The following is an 18746-nucleotide window of genomic DNA, read 5'->3' as shown; positions in this document are numbered from 1 at the left end:
AGGTTCTGGCTGATCCTGTCTGGCGGAAGGTTCTGGCTGATCCTGTCTGGCGGAAGGCTCTGGCTGATCCTGTCTGGCGGAAGGCTCTGGCTGATCCTGTCTGGCGGAAGGCTCTGGCTGATCCTGTCTGGCGGAAGGCTCTGGCGGCTCCTGTCTGGCGGAAGGCTCTGGCGGCTCCTGTCTGGCGGAAGGCTCTGGCGGCTCCTGTCTGGCGGACGGCTCTGAAGGCTCATGGCAGACGGGCGGCTTTGCAGGCTCAGTACAGACGGGCGGCTTTGAATACTCAGTACAGACGGGCAGTTCATGCGGCGCTTGGCAGACGGACAGTTCAGACGGCGTTGAGCAGACGGGCAGTTCAGGCGCCGTTGGGCAGACGGCAGACTCTGGCCGGCTGAGACGCACTGTAGGCCTGGTGCGTGGTGCCGGAACTGGAGGTACCGGGCTGAGGACACGCATCTCAGGGCTAGTGCGGGGAGAAGGAACAGGGCATGCTGGACCCTGGGGACGCACATTAGGCCTAGTGCGTGGTGCCGGAACTGGTGGTACCGGACTGAGGACACGCATCTCAGGGCTAGTGCGGGGAGCAGCAACAGGACGCACAGGACTCTGGGGACACACAGGAGGCTTGGTGCGTGGTGTAGGCACTGGTGATAAAGGGCTGGAGACACGCACCATAGAGCTAGTGCGTGGATGAGGCACAGGGCTCTGAAGACGCACAGGAAGCCTGGTGCGTGGTGTAGGCACTGGTGGTACTGGGCTGGAGCGGGGAGGTGGCGCCGGAAATACCGGACCGTGCAGGCGTACTGGCTCCCTTGAGCACTGAGCCTGTCCAACCTTACCTGGTTGTATGCTCCCCGTCGCCCGACCAGTGCGGGGAGGTGGAATAACCCGCACCGGGCTATGTAGGCGAACCGGGGACACCATGCGTAAGGCTGGTGCCATGTAAGCCGGCCCGAGGAGACGCACTGGTGGCCAGATGCGTTGGGCCGGCTTCATGACATCCGGCTCAACGCTCAATCTAGCCCGGCCTCATATCGCCTCCTCTCGGCTTTAGCTGCCTCCAGCTCTTCACGAGGGAGGCGATATTCTCCCGGTTGTGCCCAAGGTCCCTTACCATCCAGTATCTCCTCCCATGTCCATGAATCCTGTGTAGGTGGGTCCTGTTGCCGCTTGACACGCCGCTTGGTCCTAGATTGGTGGGTAATTCTGTCACGATCGTCTTGCTGTGAGAGATTGGACCAAGGCGCAGCGTGTGCAAAATACATCTTCTTATTTTGGAGGCATTTCTGAACATGGTGCCAATGTAAACCGAGATTTGTGGATATAAATATGCACATTATCAAACAAAACATAAATGTATTGTGTAACATGGTGTCATATGAGTGTCATCTGATGAAGATGTTCAAAGGTTAGTGATTAATTTTATCTCTTTCTGGTTTTTGTTACTACTATCTATTGCTGGGAAAATGGCTATGTTTTTCTGTGGCTATGTACTGAGCTAACATAATTGTTTGGTGTGCTTTCCCCGTAAATCCTTTTTGAAATCATGTGATTTCATGAAAGATTGATTTTTATAGTAATATATTTGAATTTGTAATAATATGAGATTGATTTTAAGAAATTTGGCTTAGTTAAGTTGATTAATATTATGGTGTTTCCATTCAGAGAAAAATTGTTAATTTGTAAATTCAGACCGTTTTGCTCTCGGAGCACACACTGGACATTCGGGCCGAAGAGTAGGGTTGATTTGAGCATTCTGGCCTTACAACGGCAGTCAAGCACCCAAGCTAGTGTTGGCTAGCTACTTCCAGAAACAAATGAGAGCACTCTGACCATTTTACTCGTCATAGCAGAGCTGGTAAGGCAGTTTTCGTGTTAACCAGAGCGTTGGTGACAATTTAATTACGCTTTTTTCCCGACACCGGCCATATTCAATGGGTGTGGAGTGCTCGTAAAGTAATTATTCCGAGCTCTGGTACACTCAGACAATTGCTCTGAAATCAGTGTTGATAGTAGGCTGGACACATGAAATGTTTATCTTCTACTGCCTCTGAAACCCGGATCCGGGATCCCCCCCACCCCCCCACACACTGATTAGCATAGCTTCACAAGTAGATAGTAGCATCTAAATATCATTAAATCACAAGTCCAAGACACCAGATGAAAGATACAGATCTTGTGAATAAAGCCACCATTTCAGATTTTTAAAATGTTTTACAGGGAAGACAAAATATGTAAATCTATTAGCTTAACACGTTAGCAAAATACACCACTTTTCTAACTCCATCAGTTTCTTACTACTTCAGGTGCTATCACCAATTCGGCTAAACTAAGATATTGATAGCCACTAACCAAGAAAAAAACTCTTCAGATGACAGTCTGATAACATATTCATGGTATAGGATAGTTTTTGTTAGAAAAAAGTGCCTATTTCAGGTAGAAATCACAGTTCTACATTGCAGCTGCAATCTGAAATAGTATTGGAAGCAGCCGGAATAATTACTGAGACCGACGTCAATTACCAAAAGAATCATCCTAAAACACTTCAGAAAAATAGACAGCCTACAGTAATCGAAAGACACAGATCTTGTGAATCCAGAGAATATTTCAGATTTTCTAAGTGTTTTACAGCGAAAACACAATATAGCATTATATGAGCGTACCACAATAGCCAGAATCACAACCGCATTTACCAGCTGTAAATGTTAGCGATCGTAACAACCCAACAAAAGATATATAATTAGACTAACCTTGATATACCTCATCAGATGACAGACCTGTAACATCATATTACACAATGCATATAGCTTTTGTTCGAAAATGTGGATATTTAGCAGCACAAATCGTGGTTATACTATGTAATCACTACAAACATTGCATGTATTCTGGCCGGCGCCATTTTGGATTAGCGCCTATTCTTATAAAAATACTATTCATAAACTTGACTAAAAAATATAAGTTGGACAACAATCGAAAGATAAATTAGTTCTTAATGCAATCGCTATGTTAGATTTTAAAAATTAACGTTACTAGACATATAGTGTGCGTTGCAGCCAGACCAGTGCCTGCAAAAGTGGCGCGCAAACACTATGACATTTTTCCACATAAATACATAATAACATCATAAATAGTTCCTACTTTTGGACGAGCTTCCATCAGTATCTTGGGCAATGTGTCTTTTCTTCAAAAGAATAGTTGCTTTGTTGTAAAACGTCCTCTTCACCTTTGGAACTAGCTGCTACCATTAGCTATGTCGCACACACATGTCCAAATCCTCAAACTAGATACAAAGGAAATTCAGAAAAATAGCACTATACTCGCATAAACTGATATAAATCGGTTTCAAATAACATCGTTATGATGTTTCTAACACCTATATTTAATTAAATTACAGACGGATACATCTCTGGTCGATAACTGAGCGTTCCAAAATTTCATCCTGACTTCTTGCCCTGCGCCATGACTGTTACGCATTCCTCTGAGAAGAGGGAACGCAACTCCCTGCTATAACTCAACTCTCTGAAGTGCAAGAGGTATGGACTGTAGGTGCGAGCAAGGATGACACAAAAGCAGATTTTACCGTTTACTTGGATTTATTTTCTTACACGGTAATATGGGGAAAAGGGGCTGGACGGAACCAAAGCAAAGAAAGTAAATATCAAAGTTCCCCCTCTCCTATCTAACCTGCCTACCCACTTAACTTACCTAACTTAGCACCGTCTGGTGCCCTAACCAAAATACAGGGGGTGGTCCGCCCAGGTCTTACCTAGTGTGCCTAGACAGTAAATATACTACGGGTATATGTATGCCCGCGGGCCTCTTGCCTAAGCACTCCCAAAGTGCCTTCTCCTTCCCCCCCTGGGAACAAATGAACCAGAGTAATTATTAATGATTTCACAAACACTCAAACACAGGACATAGAAAAACTGCTACCAACAACAACAGTACATACCACACTTTCTGATACACAACCAACACTATATCACAATCTAATTTCTCTCTCTCTCTCTCTCTCAATCTCCAAATCTCTACTCCAAATCTCATCTCCTCTCTCTACTCTCAATCTCCTGGGCAGAACACTGGCTTTTATCTTCAGGTGGCAATGGTGATTAGAGTCAGCTGCTTCTTGACGAGGGGGCGGGGTCAGCTCCAATCACCAATTAGCCTGGGGTTGACCAATCAGCTGGTTGGGGAGTACTTCAGGAAGCCATCTCCTGAAACACACACACTAAAATACAAAACAGAACACAGAAACTGGGGAACGTAACACGCCCACCACAAAAATTGCAAACATACAGTTTGTAATAACAAAAACCAACGCTTCCCCAGTTAGTAAACCCGTGATAGAGCGTCAGCAACCACATTCGCTGAGCCCTTCACATAGGCTATCTGTACATTATATCCTTGTACAATCAGAGCCCACCGCATAAGGCGGCGGTTCTGATTGTACATTTGCTTTAAGAACACTAAAGGATTATGGTCCGTGAAGACCATTACAGGAAAGGCACTGGATCCCACATATACCTCAAAGAACTGTAAGGCTAGCAATAAAGCTAGCGTCTCTTGTTCAATTGTGGAGTACCTTGACTGACACGAGTTGAACTTACGGGAGAAGAAACTGACGGGCCGATCCACTCCATCTTCATCTTCCTGTAAGAGAACCGCACCCACCCCCACTATACTAGCGTCAACCTCCAACTTAAAAGGTTTGTCAAAGTTGGGGGCGGCAAGCACTGGGGCACTACAAAGTAGCGCTTTAGCGGACTCAAAAGCATGGTTACAGTCCTTGGACCACCTAAATGGTACCTTGGGACTAAGCAGAGATGAAAGAGGAGCTACTACCGTCGAGAAATTCTTACAGAATGTACGATAGTACCCTACCATCCCTAGGAATTTGCGCAACTGGCGTCGAGTCGTGGGAGCAGGAAAAGCAACAATTGCCTCCACCTTGCCAGATACTGGGCGCACTTGACCTCGCCCCACTTGTTTCCCTAAATAAGTCACCGTAGCCTTCCCAAACTCACACTTGCGAAGACTGGTGTCTCCTTTTTGACATTCAATCACCTTCTCAGGGGTGACAGACAAAAGAATGTCATGTAATTGGGGCGCGATTTCGCAGTCCCCTTCCTTAGTTTTTACAGGAGTAAAAACTGTCGGACTTGCAGAAGGAATACTCGGTGCATTGTCTTCTACTTCAATATTCTCAAAAATGGAACTAGCCAAATCCACCACATCTCCAAGCTTGCGAGATTGTGCCCTCGTTAACACACAAGCAGGAAAAACATGTGGAAATGCTTGAACCAATTTCTCATCTGCATTTTTGATTTCTGGGTTGTCTACTACCTCTAACACAGGAGTAACGTTACCACCAGCAATATCATTCCCTAATAGCAATGTGACTCCTTTTACTGGCAGTGTAGACACTACACCAACACGGAAACGTCCTGATACCAAGTCTGACACTAAGTGGACCCAGTGTAATGGTACAGGTACTGTTTTTGTCTCTATCCCCTGTAATATAACATGTGAGCCACAATACGTTTCAGGAGACCAGGGTAAAGCATCAGTAATGATTACTGACTGCGCCGCCCCGGTGTCTCGTAAGATTTTAATTGGCTTTTGATCAGCTTGTTCTCCAGTTAAGGAAACACAACCGGTAGAGATAAACGGAGCATAGACAGGATCCGGTTTCTCAAATGCTGAATCAATACCTCGGACCAACGGACGAGCCAAAGACTTGACTAAACCCAAACTTTTCCTTTTTGGGGAAGGTGACTGGGACTGTTTCGGTTTATTTTTCAAAACTGGGCAGTCCGCAATCACGTGACCCTTTTGGTGACAGTAAAAACATTCACGGATTTCATGAAAAGACTTGTCAGAGGAAAAACGACCTGAATGAGGCACTGATGACGTAATCAGTCTACCTACAAAACGAGGTGCACCAAAGACAGTCTTGTGTGTCAAAGCGTACTCATCTGCCAACACTGCTGCCTGGGCCAATGTCACCACTTTCTGTTCATTTAAATGAACTACAATTCTATCAGGGAGGTTACTTTTAAAATCCTCCAACAGCATCAACTCCCGAATATCAGCAAAGGTGTTAGCTTTGCTGGCTGAACACCATCGATTAAACAGAGACTCTTTGTCCCTAGCAAACTCAACAAAAGTACGGTGAGAGGGTTTCTTGTGGTTCCTGAAGCGCTGGCTATAAGCTTCAGGCACCAACTCATAAGCCCGCAACACGGTAGTTTTAACTGTTTCGTAGTGTAAACTGTCTTCCAGCGAGAGAGCAGCTACTACTTCCTGGGCTTTCCCAGACAATTTACATTGCAACAGGAGAGGCCAAACCTCGAGTGGCCAATGCAGCGCAGCGGCCACACGCTCAAACGCAGAGAAATAGGAATCAACTTCCGACTCTCGGAATGGTGGGACTAAAGCGATATTTTTACTTACATCAAAGTGGGCTTGATGATGAGCAGCTTTTGGAGTCGTACCGGAGCCAGCATCTAGCTCTAGCTGTCGGATCCTCACCTCCTTGTCGGCTTCTATTTTCCTAATTTCAAGGTCAAAATGCATTTGTCTCTCTTTATCTTTTTGCTCCATTTCTAACCGGGCCAGCCTCACCTTTAGCCTAGCGGTCCCGTCTGAACGACCTGAAGCAGAAGATAAAGGATCGAATCGAGGCAATGTAACGGGGGTACGAGCAACCCCTTCCTCCGCCCTGTCCTCCGACTTGGCATCAGAAGGTCTACCCGTCTCCTCTCCTTGCAATGAGAGAATTCTTTCTCTCACTAAACCCTCTCTGACTAGCACCAAAAGCTCAGCCTTTAGGGCTTTCTCAGGGATAACAAATCCATAATGGTCAGCTATAGCTATAAGGTCTACTTTTCGAAACCTCACCAAACAATCAATAGAGGGCGCATCAATGAACTTGGAGATGGCTGAGGCAGCCATCTTGTACACAACAATCTACTGAAAACACAAACTAAACAAGTCATCCAAACTCACAACCTACCATCACACCTCAATCACTAACCACAGAGAGCTCAGTGCAGCAGGGTCCGGTGGGTTTAATGGAATCCCGGACGAGCCCCCATTATGTTACGCATTCCTCTGAGAAGAGGGAACGCAACTCCCTGCTATAACTCAACTCTCTGAAGTGCAAGAGGTATGGACTGTAGGTGCGAGCAAGGATGACACAAAAGCAGATTTTACCGTTTACTTGGATTTATTTTCTTACACGGTAATATGGGGAAAAGGGGCTGGACGGAACCAAAGCAAAGAAAGTAAATATCAAAGTTCCCCCTCTCCTATCTAACCTGCCTACCCACTTAACTTACCTAACTTAGCACCGTCTGGTGCCCTAACCAAAATACAGGGGGTGGTCCGCCCAGGTCTTACCTAGTGTGCCTAGACAGTAAATATACTACGGGTATATGTATGCCCGCGGGCCTCTTGCCTAAGCACTCCCAAAGTGCCTTCTCCTTCCCCCCCTGGGAACAAATGAACCAGAGTAATTATTAATGATTTCACAAACACTCAAACACAGGACATAGAAAAACTGCTACCAACAACAACAGTACATACCACACTTTCTGATACACAACCAACACTATATCACAATCTAATTTCTCTCTCTCTCTCTCTCTCTCTCTCTCTCTCTCTCTCAATCTCAATCTCCAAATCTCTACTCCAAATCTCATCTCCTCTCTCTACTCTCAATCTCAATCTCCAAATCTCTACTCCAAATCTCATCTCCTCTCTCTACTCTCAATCTCCTGGGCAGAACACTGGCTTTTATCTTCAGGTGGCAATGGTGATTAGAGTCAGCTGCTTCTTGACGAGGGGGCGGGGTCAGCTCCAATCACCAATTAGCCTGGGGTTGACCAATCAGCTGGTTGGGGAGTACTTCAGGAAGCCATCTCCTGAAACACACACACTAAAATACAAAACAGAACACAGAAACTGGGGAACGTAACAATGACGAACGAGACAAAGAAAGGTACTCTCGTTCCATCCGGCTTTATAACCTCGGACAGCTATGCAGACAGACCATTCCACTTCTCATTGGTTACTGACATCCAGGGGAAGGCGGGTGCAGTTCAATTCCAGCCATAGGATATACACAGGCTTTAAAACTGAACCCAGATCAGAGGATAATTCTCAGACCTTCGCAAGTCATGTCAGGATTTTTGCTGTAGAGGGCGTTCTGGGTCACCCACAGACATAATTAAAACGGTTTTAGAAACTAGGCAGTGTTTTCTATCCAATATTAGTAAGGATATGCATATTGTACGATCAAGGATTGAGCAATAGGCCGTTTAATTTGGAGACCAAAATATGCTAATGCGGAACAGCACCCCCTATAGTTGCAAGAAGTTAACAAAGTTATTTTCTGATTCAAACGAGTTCATCGCATCTGCCGTGGAGCCCTGTTTCATAATATGACCACAATCCCAGCTGCTTGACGTCGTTTTGAAGTAATCGCAAAACAACTGGCCTTATTCTAGTGCATTTTTCACCCTGCCAGCTCCTATTAATTCTATTGAGCACCGTGGCACCAACTCGCCTTCCGAACGTTCCATTCCCAGTTTATTGTTGGCAATGAGACCTGCTCACGTTGTTTTATAGTTAAAATAAGCTAGAGGGCAGTATTTTTATGTTTGGAAAAATAACATTCCAAATGTAAGCTGCCTATTTCTCAGGCCCAGATGCTAGAATATGCATATAATTGACAGATTAGGATAGAAAACACAAGTTTCCAAAACTGTCAAAATATTGTCTGTGAGTATAACAGAACTGATTTTGCAGGCGAAAACCTGAGGAAATCCAACCAGGAAGTGCCTCTTATTTTGAAAAATCCCTGTTCCATTGCCTGCCTTTCCTCCATTTAAAGAGATATCAACCATATTCATTTCCTATGTCTTCCACAGGGTGTGAACAGTCTTTAGACATAGTTTCAAGCTTTTATTCTGAAAAATGAGCGAGATTTATCAAATCGCGTCAGTGGATTCAGGCTTGTAACTTCATAAACGAATAAGAAATCACAGTTTTAGTAGAAGGACACACTCTTGGAAATTCGTGTTTGTGCGCGCCATGAAGAAATTACGCACCTGCTAATATCGGTTTGCTTTTGAGCATACTTCTTTCCGAAATAAATATTATAGTTTGATTACATTTTATGGTATCTGTGGAAGTAAATAGAAACTTATTTTGACTTGTTGAAACAAAGTTTAGGGGTAGATTTTCGGATTCCTTTCTCTGCAAGTAGAACGAGTGGATTACTCAAATTGATGGCACCAATTAAACAGACTTTTTGGGATATAAAGATGGATTTTATCTAACAAAACGACACTACATGTTATAAATGGGACCCTTTAAATGACAAATCAGGGGAAGATTTTCAAAAAGTAAATGAATATTTAATCTTTATATGTGAATGTGCCGGTGAAAAAATATTTTGATGTGAGGCGCCATCCTCAAACAATCGCATGGCATGTTTTCACTGTAATAGCTACTGTAAATTGGACAGTGCAGTTAGATTAACAAGAATTTAAGCTTTCAGCTGATATAAGACACTTATATGTACCTAAATGTTTAAAAACAAATATAAATATTAGAATTTATTTGAATTGCGCACCCTCCAGTTTTACTGGAAGTTGTCCCACTAGCGGGATCCTGATCCTTTAAGAATTTTTTCAGCCTGTGGTGAATTTTGACTCATTCTATCGTCCAGCCTATAGATAGCCAGAACGAATTTACGAAAGCACCCGAATATCCATTGAGAAAGCACAACTATACCATTTAGCTAAGCTATGAATGCAGAGAATAATCAAGTCAATTTACGTTGGGTAGTTAGATAGCCTATAGTTAATATACTGGCAGGTTTGATGTATAACTACTAACGTTAGGTAGCTAGCTAACATACCGGTACATAGTGCTGTAATGATATGCTATGTGATTCGTAAGGACAGCGTAGCCAACATAACTTGTAAGGTAAGTTATTTGAATGGTCATTACTTTATTACACTGAGTAGCAAGCTACCCCTTGGTTGTTAGGGCAAATCTGGTCTGTGATACGAGGAGGGGTTTTCACACCGAGCTCAGCTATTAGACTATTCTTTAGTAAAGGTTGAATAGTCTATTGTTCCGCTATCAGCCCTCCTCCCCAACTTGCAACAAATTGCAAATCTTCGGTTGGGCGTCAAGAATTCTGCATAAAGTAGCACGTTTGTATGGTGTGGTTATTCACAGGCAAATTGTTATATGCAATGGAGGTACATTTGTGTCTTTTTGTCGAGAGCTAAACCTTTTTTATTTTCAATCAAAATAATTGTTCTGAAAGCTACTTTTTTCCGTCACAAAGGAAGTTAAAGCGGACACCTAAGAAGATGGCATCTCAGGTAAGCAGCACTGGGCTGTATTGCCATATCCTAAAAATGACATCTGCTGCTTTAGATTGAATGGTCATATCTCAGTTATTGTTCTCATATCTATAAAAAATTTGCTGTTTTCTTTACTTTCAGAGAGCAAGCTGACCAAGGGGTTGAAAATGTAGATATTGCCAAATGTTCAAGCTTTATTGCTGACAAAAGTGTCCATAACCAGAGGTAATTAAACTGTTCTGTGTTCCTTTTCTCCATCTCTGCCTATCTTGTTGTTAATTTTTTTTTAAATTAAGATGTCAGTTGCTAATTTTCAGATTTACACCACATCAACACAACCATTTTCACTGGACTATCTGTCCAGTCAGGATTTCCCTGGGGGTTAGCCTTGCAATAACCAAGTGGTGAGACACATAGCCCTCTATATTTAAATGTTTCAGGTACACTCCGATAGGAGTCTGCGTCACATACAGTATCTTCTATTGACATTATCTGCTATTGTTTGTCCTCATATGTCTGTGTTACGTGAATTATGTTATCAATGTTCATAAACAAGTACTCTGTAGCCACTTAGTGTGGACACCAGGTGAGACAACACACACACAATAACAGTCTCTCTCCTTCATCCCTCTCCCCCTTCTCCCTAAATCCTCTAGGTTATATCAGCTGTGTTGGTGAACCCCTCCCGCATCTGAACTGGCTGACACAGAGGGCACAGCATGATCGTAGGTGAGATGTCACTTGGTCGGGTCAACAGGAAGTATTATTAAAGAGATGCTTTACATTGAAATACAGACAGAGATGTAGTAGTCCCAAAGTTAATAATCCAAGGTCAGTTTTGCATTTCACCTCCAGATTTAAGATGACTGACCGTGTTAGAATAAAAAAAAAACAAGGCTTAATCATGCTCTCTCGTCTGCAGGTATGTTTTGATGTGAGAGAGGAAAGCCAGTCCCGTCATCGCCACCTCACCCGCTCTTAATTAAGATAATCTTTGGGTCAACTGGGGGCCCAAGGCTGGTTAGGAGACACCGCAATTGTGATGAACTGAGAGAATATTAGGGTAGCACTGTAATTAATGAATCATATGCTGTCTGCCGCTGTTCTTACCTCTTTCCCTTTCTGTCTTCTACACCTCTCTCCCCACCTCGTCTTTCTTCCTCGTTTTATAACGCACACCATAACTGCATTGAAGTACAGATTGAACTTGTATTTGTAATATTGCAATTATCATTATCAATTATCATTGCAATTATTATAATGCATTTATGTATTTATAACGCATGGATAATGAACTTCTTTCAATAAACCGTTTCAAATTCTCCACTGGTTGAAATTAAGTATCTCATTGAAATACTATCCTGTGTCCTTAGATCAATGCAGATGAAGGGAGTAAGATATTTATAGTTTTGTTTTCTGTATATATGAATTTCAAATCAATCATGTTTCTAGTCTATTGCATAGTTACAATGTGTAATCATTGATGTCCCAGGAGCAGGAGTAGTAAACACTGTTGAAGTGTATAATTGTAATACATACATGCAGACATAGCACCATTCAAATAATGGAGTTTGATATGACTGAAAAAGAATGTCTCACAGAGATTCATACCTGAACCAAAACTTTATTTGCCAAGGAAGAGTACATGATCAGTGAATATATTAAATGTACAGGCTACAATGTGGGAATCTCATGCGTGGTAATAACTACAGTACATGTGTATATAGGACTTGCATCCTTGAAACAATGAAGTTATTATATTCTACTCTATCCATAGGCGTCCTTAATGCCATTCAGACATGAAGTTCAAGTAAAAAAAAAAAAAAAGTTTATTTGTCACGTGCGCCGAATACAACAGGTGAAGTACAACCTTACAGTGAAATGCTTACTTACAGGCTCTAACCAATAGTGCTGTCACGACTTCCGCCGAAGTCGGCTCCTCTCCTTGTTCAGGCGGCGTTCGGCGGTCGACGTCACCGGGTTTCTAGCCATCGCCACTCCATTTTTCATTTTTCCATTCGTTTTGTCTTGTTCCCTGCACACCTGGTTTTCATTCCCCAATCACACTACATGTATTTATTCCTCTGTTCCCCTCATGTCTTTGTGTGTGATTGTTTCATGTTACGTGTCATTTTTTGACGTGCTATTTCTGGTGTGCGTTTATTTCCGTGTTTTATATTCAGGAGGTATGTTTATTTGTTTGTACTTTATTATTGTGACTGTTTTTGTACTTTGGCATATTGGATGGTTTCGACGCAGTGGCGTCCGTCTGTTGGTTTCTCCTGCCTAAATAAAGTGTGCGGCTGTTCACAAATCTCTGCTCTCCTGCACCGTTCCCAGTACGCACACCATTGACAAGTGCAAAAAATGTGTTAGGTGAACAATAGGTAAGTAAAGAAATAAAACAACAGTAAAAAGACAGGCTATATACAGTAGCGAGGCTACATACAGACACCGGTTAGTCAGGCTGATTGAGGTAGTATGTACATGTAGATATGGTTAAAGTGACTATGCATATATGATAAACAGAGAGTAGCAGCAGCGTAAAAAGAGAGGTTGTGGGGGGGGGGGGGCACACAATGAAAATAGTCCGGGTAGCCATTTGATTACCTGTTCAGGAGTCTTATGGCTTGGGGGTAAAAACTGTTGAGAATACTTTTTGTCCTAGACTTGGCACTCCGGTACCGCTTGCCATGCGGTAGTAGAGAGAACAGTGTATGACTGGGGTGGCTGGGGTCTTTGAACATTTTTAGGGCCTTCCTCTGACACCGCCTTGTGTAGAGGTCCTGGATGGCAGGCAGCTTAGCCCCAGTGATGTACTGGGCCGTACGCACTATCCTCTGTAGTGCCTTGCGGTCAGAGGCCGAACAATTGCCGTACCAGGTGATGCAACCAGTCAGGATACTCTCGATGTTGCAGCTGTAGAACCTTTTGTCTTGGTGTGTTTGGACCATTCTAGTTTGTTGTTGATGTGGACACCAAGGAACTTGAAGCTATCAACCTGCTCCACTACAGCCCCGTTGATGAAAATGGGGGCGTGCTTTGTCCTCCTTTTCCTGTAGTCCACAATCATCTCCTTAGTCTTGGTTACGTTGAGGGATAGGTCGTTATTCTGGCACCACCCGGCCAGGTCTCTGACCTCCTCCCTGTAGGCTGTCTCGTCGTTGTAGGTGAACAGGCCTACCACTGTTGTGTCGTCTGCAAACTTAATGATGGTGTTGGAGTCGTGCCTGACCATGCAGTCGTGGGTGAACAGGGGGTACAGGAGGGGACTAAGCATGCACCCCTGTGGAGCTCCAGTATTGAGGATCAGCGTGGCAGATGTGTTGCTACATTCCCTCACCCCTGTGGAGCTCCAGTATTGAGGATCAGCGTGGCAGATGTGTTGCTACATTCCCTCACCGCCTGGTGGCGGCCTGTCAGGAAGTCCAGGATCCAGTTGCAGAGGGAGGTGTCCAAGGATCCTTAGCTTAGTGATGAGCTTTGAGGGTACTATGGTGTTGAACGCTGAGCTGTAGTCAATGAATTGCATTCTCACATATGTGTTCCTTTTGTCCAGGTAGGAAAGGGCAGTGTGGAGTGCACAGATCTGTGGATCTGTTTGGGCGGTATGCAAATTGTAGTGGGATAATGATGTTGATGCCATTACCAACCTTTCAAAGCACTTCAGGGCTATGGATGTGAGTGCTATGGGTCTGTAGTCATTTAGGCAGGTTGCCTTTGTGTTCTTGGGCACAGGGACTATGGTGGTCTGCTTGAAACATGTTGGTATTACAGACTCAATCAGGGACATGTTGAAAATGTCAGTGAAGACACCTGCCAGTTGGTCAGCACATGCCCGGAGCACACATCCTGGTAATCCGTCTGTCCCCGCAGCCTTGTGTATGTTGACCTGTTTAAAGGTCTTACTCACGTCGGGTACATAGAGCATAGAAGAGCATAGAAGTGATTTAGCTCGTCTGGTAGGCTCGTGTCACTGGGCAGCTCGCGGCTGTGCTTCCCTTTGTAGTCTGTAATAGTTTGCAAGCCCTGCCACATAAGACAAGCGTCGGAGCCGGTGTAGTATGATTCAATCTTAGCCCTGTATTGACGCTTTGCCTGTTTGATAGTTCGTCGCAGGTCATAGCAGGATATCTTGTAAGCTTCCGGGTAAGAGTCCCGCACCTTGAAAGCGGCAGCTCTACCCTTTAGCTCAGTGTGATTGTTGCCTGTAATCCATGGCTTCTTGTTGGGGTATGTACGTTCAGTCAGTGTGGGGACGATGTCCTCGATGCACTTATTGATAAAGCCAGTGATTGAAGTGGTGTACTCCTCAATGCCATTGGAAGAATCCCGGAACATGTTCCAGTCTGTGATAGCAAAACAGTCCTGTAGTTTAGCATCTGCTTCATCTGACCACTTTTTTTATATACCAAGTCACTGGTGCTTCCTGTTTAATTTTGTATTTGTGTTTTTTTATGTTTTAGGGACTCCTGAGAAAACCAGCAAACCAGGCTGTCATCTTGTGAAACAGTGGATGTAAAGAATCTAGCTAGCTAAAGCATTTACTGCAAATGTAATATACAATTGTGTAAGCTTGCCTTGCAATGCAGCTGAAGTAACATAGCTATCTATCTATTTACTTGCTTATTGTGTAGTGGAGGATAAAAAAGCTGACAGCCTATGGATTATTGATACAACAACTATGATAGCTGAGGTTCATAGATAGGTTCTGAAGTAATATTCATACCAAACGTTTTAGGGTCCATACATACTGTAGCTGTCACGTTCGTTATAAGGATAAGACTAAGGCGCAGCGTGAGTAGAGTTCCACATATTTTAATAAACTGAAACTCACCAAAACAAAAAATAACAAAATAAACGTGAAGCTCCTGGTATGTACTCAGGCAACTCAATCTAGACAAGATCCCACAACTAATAATGGGGAAAATGGCTCCCTAAATATGATCCCCAATCAGAGACAATGATAAACAGCTGTCTCTGATTGGGACCATATCAGGCCAACATAGACATACAAACACCTAGATGACCCACCCTAGTCACTCTCACGCCCCAACCAACACAGAGAAAAACAGCTTACTATGGTCAGGGAGTGACCTCCCCCCCAAAGGTGCGGACTCTGACCGCAAAACCTGACACAATAGGGGAGGGTCCGGGTGGGCATCTATGATGGATGACGCAGGGCGTCGGGGGCGGCTCCGGTGCGGGGCGCATCGCTGGAAGCTCCAGACCGTGGGTCATCGCCGGAGGCCCTGGACCGTGGATCGTCGCCGGAGGTTCCGGACCGTGGATCATTGACGGAGGAACCGGACCGTGGATCGTCGCCGGAGGAACCGGACCGTAGATCGTCGCAGGAGGCTCTGGACTGAGAACACCTGCTGAAGGCTGGATCGTCGCTGGAGGCTCCGGTCCGCCGACCGTCGCTGGAGGCTCCGGTCCGCCGACCGTCGCTGGAGGCTCCGGTCCGCCGACCGTCGCTGGAGGCTCCGGACCGCCGACCGTCGCTGGAGGCTCCGGACCGCCGACCGTCGCTGGAGGCTCCGGACCGCCGACCGTCGCTGGAGGCTCCGGACCGCCGACCGTCGCTGGAGGCTCCGGACCGCCGACCGTCTCAGGAGGTTCCGGACCGCAGACCGTCTCAGGAGGTTCCATACCGCAGACCGTCTCAGGAGGTTCCGGACCGCAGACCGTCTCAGAAGGTTCCGGACCGCAGACCGTCTCAGGAGGTTCCGGACCGTAGACCGTCTCAGGAGGTCCCGGACCGTAGCCCGTCGTTGGAGGTTCCAGACTGTGAAACGTCGAACTGGGAACTGTAGCCGGAAGCTCTGGACTGGGAACTGTCGCCGGATACTCCGGACTGGGAACTGTCGCCGGAAGTTCTGGACTGTGGAGGCGCACTGGAGGCCTGATGCGTGGGACCGGTACAGGTGGCATCGGACAGCTGACATGCTCCTCAGGGCGAATGCCGTGCATACTACGCCAAACCAACAGCTCTCTCTTTTCACTCTCCTCCAATTTGATCAACAACTCCTCGAAGGTCTCTAACTCCCCCCTCCGTTCACTCTCCTGCAATTTGTCCAATAACTCATCGACAGTCTCTGACTCACCCCTCAACTTCGCCGACTGCTCCATGTGCCCTACCAAAAAATATTCTTTGGGTATCTGTGGCCTACCTCCCCGACGTCGTTGCTGTCCTCTCATGTTCCTAGGCGACTCCCACCAAGGAAGACGATCCTGTCCTGCCAGGATTTCCTCCCAAGTCCAGGATCCCTTCCCATCCAGGATCTCTTCCCAAGTCCAGGATACTTCCTCCTCCTGGGCACGCTGCTTGGTCCTTTGTTGGTGGGATCTTCTGTCACGTTCGTTATAAGGATGAGACCAAGGCGCAGTGTGAGTAGAGTTCAACATATTTTAATAAAGTGAAACTCACCAAAACAATAAAGAACAAACGAAACGTGAAGCTACTGGTATGCACTCACGCAACTTAATGTAGACAAGATCCCACAACTAACAATAGGGAAAATGGCAACCTAAATATGATCCCCAATCAGAGACAACAATAAACAGCTGTCTCTGATTGGGAACCATATCAGGCCAACATAGACATACAAACACCTAGATGACCCACCCTAGTCACTCTCACGCCCCAACCAACACAGAGAAAAACAGCTTACTATGGTCAGGGCGTGACAGTAGCTAGCTACACATCCATAGGCTGCCAACTATTTTGTGGTTGTCTGGAGCAATGTGTCCGTGACGCTGGGTACTTCTAAGTCCCGCGGTGCAAGCTCGCATCTTTTAAAGGAGGAATCACTGTACACACACCTATGCATGGATGAACACACAAACAGATTTCATAGTCTCCGAAATTTTACGTTGGACTTACTGTTAACCATAGCGTTGGGAAGTATGGAGGCCATGTTGGCCTGTTGGGGCAATAGTCGGATGGAGTCCAGTAATCTGGATGGGTTTATCCTCTCAGAGAGAGCTGCCTGGTTGACTGCCTGGAGACGGGAGTAGAAGTCCACAGCAAACGCAGCTAACTCCTCTCCTTCCATGATGGGTTTGGTTGTAGTGCACCAAAGTTGTCCACCTGAGAAAAAAAAACATTGAGCAATTCAGCACTTCAATTCTAAATATGTGTTCTTCTTTGTAGTATTCAGACAGATACTGTCTGCTTGAATATCAGTTCAAATATATATTGTAGAAAAATCTAACTATGCCTGCAATAATACACTGATGTTGTATATGAAGTATTGTATAGTTTATAGTAACATAGTATATGCTCTCTGCTTTACTTCGCACACTGATCAAATGTTTAGGGCTTAGGCTACATGATAAATAAGTAATTTTCAGATACACTTTCAGATACACATTTTCAGCTTGAAAATGCACTAAATTAATTATCTCTATGCAAGTCAAACATGAGTTAAACCGATGTAATCCACTTCACCTCATTCAGGAAAGTATCTCAGACCCATACCATTTATCCACATTTTGTTATGTTACAGCCTTATTCTAAAATGTATAAATACATTGTTTCCCTCATCAGTCTACACACAAAAACCCACAATGACATTGTGAAAACAGGTTTTTAGAAATTTTACACATTTCAAAAAAAGATTTACAAGCATTCGCATAACCTTATTTACAAGCATTCGGACCCATTTGCTATGAGACTCGAAATTGAGCTCAGGTGCATCATGTTTCCATTGATCATCCTTGAGATGTTTCTACAACTTGATTGGAGTCCACCTGTGGTAAATTCAATTGATTGGACACACCTGTCAGAGCAAAAACCAAGCCTTGAGGTTGAAGGAATTGTCTGTAGAGATCCCAGACAGGATTGTGTCGAGGCACAGAACTGAGGAAGGGTAACAAAACCTTTCTGCTGCATTGAAGGTCCCCTGTGGCCTCCATAATTCTTAATTGGAAGAAGTTTGGAACCACCAAGACTCTTCCTAGAGCTGGCCGCCCGGCCAAACTGAGCAATCGGAGGAGAAGGGCCTTGGTCAGGGAGGTGACCAAGAACCCAATGGTCACGCTGACAGAGCTCCATCTGACAGAGCTCCAGAGTTCCTCTGTGGAGATGGGAGAACCTTCCAAAAGGACAACCATCTCTGCAGCACTCCACCAATCAGGCCTTTATGGTAGAGTGGCCAGATGGAAGCCACTCCTCCCCAGGCACATGACAGCCCGCTTGGAGTTTGCCAACATGCACCAAAAAAAACACTGACCATAAGAAACAAGATTCTCTGGTCTGATGAAACCAAGATTGAACTATTTTGCCTGAATGCCAAGCATCACATCTGGAGGGAACCTGGTACCATCCCTACGGTGAAGCATGGTGGTGGCATCATC

The 18746-nt window shown here is 44.9% G+C and overlaps 1 protein-coding gene across 2 annotated transcripts in view; it reads right to left on the bottom strand.

Moving 5' to 3' along the window:
* LOC129831471 (zinc finger protein ZFPM2-like) overlaps nt 1-18746 on the bottom strand; it is a 121456-nt gene that overhangs the window by 23202 nt on the left and 79508 nt on the right. For both annotated transcript variants that reach the window (XM_055894878.1, XM_055894879.1), the window contains one exon: nt 17272-17478. In XM_055894878.1, coding sequence (XP_055750853.1) covers nt 17272-17478 — 207 coding nt within the window. The remainder of the gene's footprint in view (nt 1-17271; nt 17479-18746) is intronic.

This window comes from Salvelinus fontinalis, chromosome 32 (genome assembly GCF_029448725.1).
Source record: "Salvelinus fontinalis isolate EN_2023a chromosome 32, ASM2944872v1, whole genome shotgun sequence".
Taxonomy (NCBI): domain Eukaryota; kingdom Metazoa; phylum Chordata; class Actinopteri; order Salmoniformes; family Salmonidae; genus Salvelinus; species Salvelinus fontinalis.
This window is presented reverse-complemented; position numbering and strand designations above follow the sequence as displayed.